A 12,364-nucleotide genomic window follows, 5' to 3' on the forward strand; every position below is an offset into this window, starting at 1 on the left:
AAAGAGGACTCATATATTGGATGCAGCACCTTATAAACTAATTTGTTATGTATATTACAGCCATTGTAAATTACTCTATTTGACAGATAAGAGTGGCCGTTGAGTTTCTCATATGATTTTCTCCACTTTTTACGAACATATGGCAAACTCAGTAATTTAAAAGAAATATTTGTAGTGACTATTCAAAAGCGCTTAGTATAAGCCTAATTAAATATAAATTAAATGACTTTGACTTTACCGGAAGATGCAATGTTGTTAGGACCCCCAACAAGATGTACTGATAATCTGGTCAAGGGAATACGTTGGATGTGGGCAGGACCGATCATCGTGGATCTTTGCGGGAGGCTTTTGTCCAGCAGTTTACGTCTTCCGGCTGATATGATGATATAAAGTTGTTATTGTACTTACTCAGACACAACCTTTTCCCCAACCCCTAACATCATTTCCTAGAAACCCAGCCGGAACAACTCAAGAATAGCCTCTGTCTAAACCAACCGCAACTTTTAGTCAAAAATCCAGGAAATCCTCATATTCCTATTTATTTGCCGCCGTGAGGTTGTAGTGATTTCTTCGTTAATCGTCCCACGAAATATAATATATAGACGACCCCCTATAGCCCAGTGATAACTGACCCTGCCTACTGAGCTAGAGGTCCCGGGTTCGAATCCCGGTACATGCAAACATTTATATGATGAATATGAATGTTTGTTTCCGATTAATAGATATTTATAAGTATTTATGTATGTTTAAGTAAGTATATTGTATTAAAAATATCGATAGCTTGTGCACATAGTACAGGCTATGCCTAGTTTGGGGCAAAATAATTTGTGTAAGAGTGTGTCAATATTATTATATAATGTGGTTTGCCAGCACACTCAGGCGAATATAGAAGACCACAGAAGAGATGAGTATCGGTATTCCCTTTTATTGAAGGATTATAATATATTGAAGGATTGGCGAATAGGCTTAGTTCTGCAGCGTATGCGGTTAAGAAAATTAGACGGTTAACTGACATAGATACGGCGAGATTAGTATACTTTAGTTATTTTCATAGTATTATGTCCTATGGTATATTGTTATGGGGCAGTGCGGCCGATATTAATACTATCTTTGTGCTGCAGAAGAGGGCTATTCGCGCGATTTATAACCTAGGTCCTAAAGAATCATTAAGAGAAAAATTTAAAGAAATAAACATTTTGACTGTTGCTTCTCAATACATTTTCGATAATGTTTTGTATGTTCATAAGCACATTGAGGAATTTTCTAGAAACTGTGACATTCACAATGTTAACACGAGGAACAAACATAAACTTGTTATCCCTACTACTCGGTTGGGTCGAGTTAGTAAGGCTTTTGTTGGGCGATGTATATGCTTCTACAATATGATCCCAGAAATTGTACAAAACAAATGTGTTATGAAATTTAAAAGAATTGTTAAAAAAGGTTGGTGTGGGAAAGGTTATTATAGCATAAACGATTTTCTTAATGACACCACGGACTGGGAATAAAGCGAACACCCTCAGGCTCTTTAATTATAAATGTTTATTGTACGATATTACATTGTTATCCATATTTTATATTTAAAAAAAAAAACCCGCTGAGTTTCTTGCGCCCATTCTTCTCAGGTCTGAGGCAGTCTCTTTTGACGTTCAATAAGTGATTTTAAATCCTATTTTGAATAAAAATATTTGAATTTGAATTTGAATTCATTTTCTGTTCACCTGAGTATCCCTTTAAATTTAAATACAGTCCACTTAAGATTCCCCGGCGCCACATTTTTTATAAGGAATATAAATAGAAATATATTTATTTACCATGTGGAGTGACACTAATATAAGTTCATTAGATCGTAAAAGGGCTTTGACATGAGAAGATGAACTGATTCAGAGAAGAGAGAAACAGGAGTAATATAATATATTGAGAACCAGACGGGAACCATGCATCATTATACTCTATATAATCTATTATACTATAGTCAAAGTCAGTTCTTTATTAAAGAAGCTTTAACAATTATTATATTATATTGAATTTGAACTCATTGAGACCTAGTATACTGTCTGGTATTTTTTTGTAAAATTTAATACCAAGACCTATGAAGAAGCTTTTAGAGTAAAGCTAAACTTATCATAATTACATTAATAATTAATATATTTCATGCAAATAATTTAGCACCCAGGTGTGTTTGTGTGTGTGTGTGTGTGTGATTTTATTGTTTTTTAATTTTTTACCATGTTAATTTATGGAAGAAGAGGACAAACCAGCGTACGGGTCACCCGGTGTTAAGTGATTACCGCCGCCCACATTCTCTTGCAATACCAGAGGAATCACAGGAGTGTTGCCGACCTTTAATTAAGGTGTACGCGGTTTTTTTGAAGGTGTCATGTCGTTTGTGCTGGAAACAACCCTCAAAGGTAATTCTACAGCTTGGTTGTACGTGGAAGAAAGTTCCTTGAAAATCGCACTGTGGAGGAACGCCACTCATCCAGATGGATGATATCATTATTTGTGGCATGTCGTATAAAGGTTGATATTCGGTGGCAGGAATCAGGTGATACAGCTCTTCGGATGGATGAATAAATCCGGTGGAAGACACACAATGAAGCGACGTCTCTACTCAACCCCAAGTGATTAAGCCGCTCGCTCACAGAGCACTGGGTGCCCGATAATTCGAGCAGCTCTGCGTTGCACGCGGTCAAATTGTTATTTGTATGAATTTTGTAATTATAGTGGTAGTTAATCATGTCGATAAGTCTGTTCCAGAGAGTATCAATTCAGAAAAGGGTTCCAAAATGTAACGAGTTATTACTGTATGAAACGAAAATATCCTAAACTTATGAAGATATATTGGAAGTAATAACTAAACTAAATTCACTTATCGACATGTTTCTCTTTGGTAATGATGGTCTCATACATATCTCAAACTAACTGAATTTCAGACACAATTATAGCGCTTTCGCACTACGTCCGATCCGTATCCTTGAAAACACGGTCCAGTATAGTCCGAGAACTATTTCTAACGGTTGCCGGGAACAAACCGGATGACGGTAGCCGGATTTAGTGAGTAAACTACTAAATACACTGGCCTTCAAAAGTAAGTATCACACTTTTAAAATTGGGATAACGTTTTAAGTTCACAAGATAAGATACTTTCGAAATAAAAAGGACTCCAAAGAGAATTTAATTTTGTACATAAAAACTTTATAGTCGGTAACCTTCTTCTAAGAATTGACTGAAAAAAAGCTTCAAAAAAAAACTATTCCTTTTTCAAAGTGGACGTTACCGAATTACAATTTTACCATTCACATTTTTCTTTCTGTTTTAAATTTTTTTCAAGATCGATGGGTCTTGTTTTAAAAATTTATGCTAAAAAGCACATAACATTTATTTATCATGCCTCGTTCAGTTGAAGAATGTGCTAGGATCATGGCTTTTCTGGAACTAGGCATCAGTATGCGTCGCACTGCAAGAATGGTGGGTGTGACGGTACGTGTACGTGCACTGTGTTAAGAAATCGCCACCAAAATGCAGTTGAAGTCCAATCAACAGCTACTTTAGACCCGGAGGGACTACATTAGTGACAGTACAGTGAGAAGAAGACTTGCTGAAGCAAATTTGAAACCCCGAAGACCAGCGAGTAGCCCAAAACTTGAGAGACAGCATCGAGTAGCGAGACTGCGATACGCCCGTGAACACATGCAGTGGGATGAAGAAGAATGGTCAAGAATTTTGTTTGCAGATGAGTCTCGATTCTCCCTTTACACTTCTGATGGAAGGCGAAGTGTTTACAGGTGACCTGGTGAGCGATACCTTCAAGCCTGCATCTCAGAAAGAGTCCAATACGGTGGAGGCCGTGTACATGTATGGGCTGGCATATCTTCAGAAGGTCGCACAGAGCTAGTAGCCATAGAAAATGGCACCCTCACTGGGCAAAGATATGCTCAAGAGATTCTCAATGAGGGCAGCAATGCAGGGCCGTATTTAGCAAATATGGGTGATGGATCGATGCTGATGCATGATAATGCCCGGCCACACACGGCTCATATCTTACAAGAGGTTTCAGGAGGTCGGTATCAGCGTGATGGCTTGGCCATCAAGAAGTCCTGATCTCAACCCGATTGAACACGCCTGGGATGAGCTTGGGAGGCTAGTCAGAAATCGCAGACCACCACCTACTACCCTCAGGGCACTAAAGCAGGCCCTGGTAGAAGAATGGTAGAATATTCCCCAACATCGGCTCCGAAACCTAGTGTTCAGTATGCCAAACCGGCTCGAAGCTGTAATCAGAGCTCGAGGAGGCAATACCAGTTATTAAAAATTAAATAACATGTAATACATTTTAGTTGAATTTTTTTACACTAAACTAAAAATGTCTATTTTCATTGTTTTATCTTATTTAAGTTAAAAATTTTACTAATGTATAATTTTAGTTTCTAAGAATTAAAGCCTATAAAATTTGCAACAAAACGTTTTTAATCTTAAATCTCTACCTTCTATAGTTAAGAAAAAAAATTAATTTGAAAAGTGTGATACTTACTTTTGCAGACCAGTCTAGTTGTACGACTACTTCGGACCGTGTTTTCACAGATATGGATCGGACGTAGTACACTTTGCAAGTGAGGCATCGATTTGCACACACATCCCGTTTTCACAATTTTAGAGATAAGTATAACATTAGGGTCTCAGTGAGAAATATTTCAGGTTATTATTAATTGCATCATTTATTTTAGAGTTTATTTTCCGGGTTTATAAAATTAATTGTAACGGTTTTTTCTACAAATTCATATATAAACAAAAGTCATGTTAGGATTATCGTAGGATCCTCCGCATAAGTTAGACAGCTAAAGTGTTTAAAGTAGATCTCCTTGTCGGAATGCAGAAGAACATCGAGTTAGTGAGTTAGGTAAAGAAGTCAACCCTATTGCCGTCAGAAGAGGTAAGAGTCACGCGATAGAAAGAGAGGCAACTTCTAGGTGAATAAAAATCTAGGTAAGTAGCGCTGTGCGATTTGAATTACACCTTATTGTATGACCGCAAGAGTCCCTATTTCTTTAATTGATTTTTCGGAGTGTGACTTCCGTACTTGTATTCATATATTCTTTTCCAGTAATGAAGGGGCACGTGAAGAAGAAGATAATTATTAAGTACACAATTCAGTTCCAACTCACATTCAATTTATTCTGTAGTACAGCATACTTCGCCTTAACGTCAGATGTCTCTGATTTCAGACTGTTCGCCTTGTTGATAAGTGACAGCCTCTCCGTCTCCAAATCAGTGAAATGTGACATGTGGTTGTCGCAACTCTTGGCCTGTAATTAACATTAAAAATATTTTAACACTTCTGTTAACAATGAGTGCATTGCTCAAAATAGAGGTTAAAGTTCAACTTCAATTTTTTGCACGTTTTTACAGCTCAAAAAGGACTCAAACCACACAAAGGCACTTTTGAGTTTGAAGTTTCAGCTCTAAATAATCCTCCATATAAATATATAAAAAAAAACAGTTTCCGTGTACATAGGGTTTCAAGACATGAAAGATTCGACCTTCAGGAGTACGATGGCATACTTAAGTATATATTGACCAGTGTGGTTTGAGTCCTTTCTGCTTAACTACATCCAAGTAACCATAGACTAAGAATATAACTAACGTATAGACGACCTCAAAGGCTGGTATTAGCGGGCTAATTTCCGCAACTCGACGACTGTGCGCCTACTTTGCGTGTGTTGTAATATACTTGTTATTTCTGCCACCCCAATTCCTCTAAAAATCTCAGCAACCTCCTCTCCTTGCTAAAGACTTCCGGGAATGTGTTTGGGGTGCCAAGATGTTAAGTCCGATAAGCCGCTACACCTGCACAATTCAGAAGTACATGCGAAGCCGTTTCTTTTGCCACCATGCAGTCCCTACACAGGGAATATAAGGACCGTGACCATTAAGAACTGCCGTTATCTTTTTTTATGACAGCAAGGGTCGAGACGAGCAGGACGTTCAGCTGTTTAATTGATACGCCCATTACAAGGCAGAGCCGCCCAGGATTATTAAAAAACCCAAAAATTCTGAGTGGCACTATAGTTGCGCTCGTCACCTTGAGACAAAAGATGTTAAGTCTCTTCAGACCGGAAGACAATAATGCTTACACATTACTACTTCACGGCAGAAAAAGGCCCTATTGTGACCCATAATCTAGTCCGCATCCTGTGCCTTTGCACACTGTTAAAATCTATGTAACTTGAATTCTATTGAGCTTAATAAGGCGATTTGCCGCCATATTGGCTCACGTGTTAACTACCATAGATTAGTGTTGTTTTCTTGTGCGATTCCTAATTTAGTTTTTTGAGCCAGTCAGAATGTTGATAGTACAATAAAATCTGTTTCTTATACTATCAACATTGTTTAACTTATTTAAATATACATAATCTACTAAAACATACCATCTTGTCTATGGTAGACTGAAGTTTGTCTATCTGCTCCTGCATTAACTTCACTCTTGCTGCTAAGAACTTGCATACTTTCTCTGTGGTAATTTTATCTGAAAATTATATAAACAGAAACAATTTAACATTTTTAATTATATTTATGTTTTTGTATAGGAAAACACTGGTTTTATCACTGCATAGTCTTCGATAGTAATCTATATAGATGTATGTATACTTAAAATTGGTGTGTGTACATTTCCTATGAATGAAATTTTCTGAAAGTCTTCAGATTAGCTTCGCGTGTGATGTAAGATGTGATGTTTGCGATCGAATCAACAAGCTAGTTTTAGTTTTAACAAATATTCACCAATAAAAAGAGTCGTACTGTTCTAGATATTTGCAAGAGTAATTTCAAATATATCCTAAGAAAAAATGAGCCTAAATAACCGCTAAGAACAATTTGAAAATTAATCGGCTATCTTCACAACGACTGGACCAGTTATGGATATTATACTTTGAAGGAACCACAGCTGGTAGCACCGTTAGTGCGTCCATCACGGAAAAACTACTGAATAGATTTAAATGAAGCCTTCTAATTTTTATTTCTTTGACACTTGGCCCTTAGGTATCTAAAAAATATTGCGCATTTATTATAAAGTTTTAAAAAGCAACGATTTTTATAAGCACTACGTGTGTACGCGTATCAGTTGGGAAATAATAAAGTATTGCTCATACCTTTAAGAAATGACTTTGGCAACACATTATCCTTAACACTAACAGACACAAAGGCACACAGGAACTCATAATCATCATTCTTGTTACTGCGAATGCTACACCAATCGCAGACGTTTCTAGAACATTTCTGAAGGCCCGTGTCATCTGCGCTTTCGGCCTTTTCCACCTCCACTGCCTTCTTGGCCTTCGCAGCTGGCTTGAAATTCTTCTCAGTTAATTTAGGTGTATCACAGCTATGTCTTCTTGTATTCACATGTACAGGAGTTCCGCTTAGATTGCGTGTAAAGTCAGAGAATATGTCTGGCTTTTGCTGAAAATAATGATTATATATTTGAGTTAAAACAATTTATTTATAACAAGCGGGCGCCGGAACGAAGTAGCCGTTTACGGACAGCAAATTCGCATTGGAATGAAACAAGCACATGTTATAAAAGTAAGTTCAACCTAAGCATATTATATTGTTTTTTTTAATACAAAAATCAACTTTATCAAAAGGTAGGTATTTTGAAAAGCTCATGTTACCTGTGGGAGGCTCTTTTGCACCGGATGCCGGCTAGATTATGGGTACCACAACGGCGCCTATTTCTGCCTTGAAACAGTAATGTGTAAATATTTCTGTGTTTCGGTCTGAAGGGCGCCGTGGCTACGGCGCCCTTAAATTACTGGGCAAATGAGACTTAACATCTTATGTCTCAAGGTGACGAGCGCAATTTTAGTGCCGCTCAGAATTTCTTTCTTTCAAGAATCCTGAGCGGCACTGCATTGTAATGGGCATGGCGTATCAATTATCATCAGCTGAAAGTCCTGCTCCTCTCGTCCCTTATTTTCATAAAAAAAAACAGTCACATTTGTAGGCCAATCCATGTGCAGGCAGTATCTAATTTTTAGTTTTACCGTCACATTGCCCAGTTTAATAAACATATCAACTTTTAATCCAGAAGAATTCTAATAACTATAAATTGAGGCGGGCGAGGAGTAGATACATACTCAAGCAATAATCACAACAATCGCTACTGGTAACTATGGATTTAATACACGTCAGTGGCGAAATAGATTGAACCGTTGACTCTCACGACCCAGCTCCCGGTTCGATCCTCGCCTGCCACGTACCAATATGCCAATTCATATGTACCTATGCTTATTCGACCACCCAGATTACCGTGCAATACCAGAGGAAACACAAAAGAGTTGCCTGCCATTCGATTTAAGTACCTAATTCCAATTATAAAAAGTCAAATATTTGTTTCAAAATAGGATTTAAAATCACTTATCGCACATCAAAAACTACCATTCAAAATAGTGTATTTATGTTACCTATATATAATAACCTATTGCCCAATAAAAGACCTAAGTACTAGCTCGACTTAACTGAGTAGTAGGCATAATATAATAATAATAATATTGACACACTTTTACACAAATTATCTTGCCACAAATTAAGCATATATAGCCTGTGTTATGGGTTGCAAGACAACGATATATTTAATACAATATACTTACTTAAACATACATATAAACATCCATGACTCGGAAACAAACATCAATATTCGTCATATAAATGCTTGTACCTACCGGGATTCGAACCCGGGTCCTCTAGCATAGTAGGTAGGATCGCTAACCACTCGGCTATACAGGTCGGCATAACAAGTTTATGTTTGTGCGTCGTGTTAACATTACGATTGTCGCAATTTCTAGAAGATTATTTAATGTGCTTATGAACATACACAACATTATCAAAAATATATTGAGATGCAACAGTAAAAATGGCTCCTTTTGCAAGACTACTGTCACACAGAGAGACTTCTGGAGGTCTTGGATAGTTAGCACACCTATAAACCGAGAACACCCTATTGTACGCATGTACACACACACACACACATTTACCTCTATCCTTTGGAATTTCAAGCTTTTTAGTCACTGTGTAAGTGGAATCCTGGTGACCAGTAATACAGGTATTTTATTACCTACCACAGGCACCAGCGATCCACGACTAAAACTTATGTATCCCCTGTATTTTTAAGTTTTCGCTATATTGTAATTTTGGTTGTTGGTGAGAAAGAAAAGTTATTATTATTATTATAAATAAGTCTCAGGTTTACTGCTTGAGATTATTGGTTTGATGAGATACTTTAGGATTGTGATGGGAAAATTAACCCGCCATCTCTCCATTCAAAATTAGCACAAAATGATGTGAATAGTTATGCCTAGGTCTTGTACTCCTGTTGCTTTGGTCTTGAAACATGAGCCATTATTGTGTCATTATATTGAATTAGGGTTATGAGTAAAAATATAACTCGTGCCTGACTCCAAGAGAGGTTCACTCAACTGACTCAAGATTACAAAGGTTTTGGACTACCATTAGCTATGATCTTGCAACACTATCTCATCTTGGAATGTTCAACTAGAATAAACTTTCCCAACACAGTAGCTCTATAAAATCAGAGAGAAGAGGAGTCAGGTCAGTATTACTAAGAATAAGAGAGATAAGATAAAAGAAGTGTGAGAAGTAAAGAAAGAAAGAAAGAAAAAATGTTTATTGATGTCATTATACATTCTCATAATAGTTCTTAAGGTTATACTAATCTGATTATGATCTAATGACGCCAATGGGCCCCCAACTCAGCATAGTTGTGTAATAGAATCCACAACACTGGTCTTCCATGGAAATCCTTGAAAGTAGTTATCTCTGTAAAAGGAGATCCCGTAGATGGAGCCACAACCTGAGTGTTGAACAAGATTTACCAAAATTGTATAGATCGCTCAGACAGTACCCGATGAGTTGAGTCTAGCATGGTTCATAACTTCTGGTTACAAATTTTATTTATACAATTAATCCCAGAAGTGAGACCAGTTTAAAAATAACAAATAGTTCAGTTTTCTCTGCTTAAGACTCTGGGAGGCAAGTGATAATTTTTCCAAAGAATCCACATTAAATCTACAAATTAGTGTAGCGTTTTATAGACCTTTGGCAGTACTTCTTGTCTCAGTGCTCATTATAGATTCCCAGGTCTCACATCTATATTAAATGCAGGGTAGGATACATACTATGTTAAATAATTTATTTTTATGGTAATGATGAGATACTGGACTTCATGATTTCCTTCATAGACCTATATTTTTTCCATCCATTGGTTATTCTTGTATGTATTTCTTTGATTGGGAGGTCTACTGTGGATATTCACTGGCCAAGGTATGAGTACTCTTCTACATAATATAGTAAATATAGAGGGCCAAGAGAATTATGTATGAATTTTGTCATAATTTTGTGTTAGATCTTTGTTGTGCGCGAACCATAAAATATCTGCATTTCAGAGTTGTTAATAGTTTGTGAACCTTATTGCAATAAGATTATTTAGTAAGTATAAATAATTGTCTTGTGGTTAGTACTCCACATAATTGATAAAGTGATTCAGTAGAGAAAAGTATTGTTTTGAATGTGAGTATTGTTCTTGAGACATCTACCCACATGGATAGACCATATGTTGTGAGTGACTGGCAGAGGGCAAAATATATCCATTTCAAAATAGGAGGATCAGCTATGTTTTGTATATTTTCAAAAAACAATATAATTTTTCAAACTCGTCAGCAATAACTATGAGATTTATATAAAATAATGACTTGATTTGGTTAAACTATCTATGTAGTCTTATATTGGTAACTGTATAGTTATAGGTTAGTTTGACTATCAATAAATGAAAATTTAGCATACCTAGTACCTACCATAACTTCTTCTATTTCTTTCATTAGTGTTTCTGTCTTTTTTTCCAATTGTTTATTGAGCTTTTTGAACTCATTTTCACGTGCCAATAGGTCTGCAGATTCCATGGTTCACAAATCTCACAAAAGATCCTAAGATTAATGAGATATTGTAATGTGTAAAGCATTGAAAGTGTTTGAAACTAAACATTGTTTTATCTTTGTCAACAAACTTCACAGAGCGAGTGTTACCATGGCAACAATTGATTAATCACCATTCGTGTTCCTTTTCCTAATCAAATCAACTTCCCTTATAAATAGTAATGTTGTAAAGTGTGTATTTGATTAGAATATCAGTTATAAATTATGATTATAATTTAGATTCTTATTTTTGTGTTCTATTATTATTGTAAACAAACGGCGGAATAAACTGTTGTTGATGTGTAACTAGCGCTACCTAGCGAATGTGTTAGGAAATTCACAAGTAGAGTAGTAAGCGTCAAAAACAGCTGTGCAGCAACCAATCAAAATACGTTAACGATAATTGTCAATAAAAGAATTATGTCGGCCATGGTCGTATTGCTTTGTTTTCCATATGATTCGGAATAGAAATATCACGAAATTTCTGAATGAAATACTACATATGCGGTGTAGATCTCATCCAAAAAAATGTTAAAGTTCGACGAAATATAACAAATAGCGTTTCTGTGTTGTGTAAAATGCGATTATCTTATTCAAGTGTGACAAAGATGGCAAACAAACGAGTGAGATAGAGAAAAAGTTTATTTTATTTCACAAGATTTTCAATCGATTGGACCAATGGGAAGGCCCGTAGCCCAGCTGAGAGCTATTATTTTTTAGTTCTTGTCATAAGCGGGCGTTGTATAGACGCTCGCATTTCGTGAAAGCGATTTAAATTGTGCTTAAAAGGTGTTTTGGACAGCTCTTTAGCGTCCGGACTACTGTTTGCAGTGCAATAATGTATTGGAAGAGAAAAAGACACAGTAATCGAAGTGTAATATTATAGCGGAGGTGCATTTTTGGAGTGAGACTTTAGCTTGCTTCTAAAAAGGTAAGTCTTTGTTTTATTTATACACAGTCAAACAGATGTTTAGATTTCACCATGCACGCGTATTCTATGTAAAATATTACGTTCTATTAGTCTTCATTTCCTGCATTGCAGTTTAGAAAGTATAAACCGTCCAATGTGAATTGCCGTGGGTTAATTATCAAGAGTCATTATAGCGTGATGGTTTTGCTGTATTTGTTGTATTTTGCAGTTTTATATTGAAACGCCTTTCAAACACGTTTCATCAACTTGTTCTGGGCGTCAGCTGATCTGTGGGCTAACTTATTAGTATAGACAGGTAGATGGCTATAGCCCTTTAAAGAACATAACGGGATATCCAACTTTTCATTCGAAATCCACTTTTAAAATCGAGTTTCAGCGGTAGTGGTTTAGGGATGCACTGTATTCTGTAAGTATCGATAGATTTTCTCACGATTAAAGTATATATGCT

General features: G+C 36.4%; 3 protein-coding genes across 4 annotated transcripts in view; 1 reads left to right on the forward strand and 2 right to left on the reverse strand.

Annotated features, from left to right (window-relative positions):
• LOC126968336 (testis-expressed protein 9-like) overlaps nt 1–11,221 on the reverse strand; it is a 36,512-nt gene extending 25,291 nt beyond the window's left edge. The window contains exons 1-4 of one of the 2 annotated variants that reach the window (XM_050813310.1): nt 10,869–11,221; nt 7,149–7,458; nt 6,429–6,526; nt 5,166–5,306 (exon numbers count right to left, since the gene is read on the reverse strand). In XM_050813310.1, the coding sequence (XP_050669267.1) occupies nt 5,166–5,306; nt 6,429–6,526; nt 7,149–7,458; nt 10,869–10,973 (654 nt within the window). In that variant the 5' untranslated portion in view covers nt 10,974–11,221. The remainder of the gene's footprint in view (nt 1–5,165; nt 5,307–6,428; nt 6,527–7,148; nt 7,459–10,868) is intronic. The other variant, XM_050813309.1, reaches the window with a different exon arrangement.
• Nucleotides 1–12,364, reverse strand: part of LOC126968314 (uncharacterized) — a 512,088-nt gene that overhangs the window by 240,136 nt on the left and 259,588 nt on the right. The window lies entirely within an intron of this gene.
• The window catches only part of LOC126968302 (uncharacterized), a 62,838-nt gene continuing 62,155 nt past the window's right edge, over nt 11,682–12,364 (forward strand). Inside the window, exon 1 of the mRNA XM_050813217.1 lies at nt 11,682–11,916. The gene's annotated coding sequence lies outside the window, so the exon portion shown is untranslated. The remainder of the gene's footprint in view (nt 11,917–12,364) is intronic.

Source organism: Leptidea sinapis, chromosome 15 (assembly GCF_905404315.1).
Source record: "Leptidea sinapis chromosome 15, ilLepSina1.1, whole genome shotgun sequence".
Classification (NCBI taxonomy): Eukaryota; Metazoa; Arthropoda; class Insecta; order Lepidoptera; family Pieridae; genus Leptidea; species Leptidea sinapis.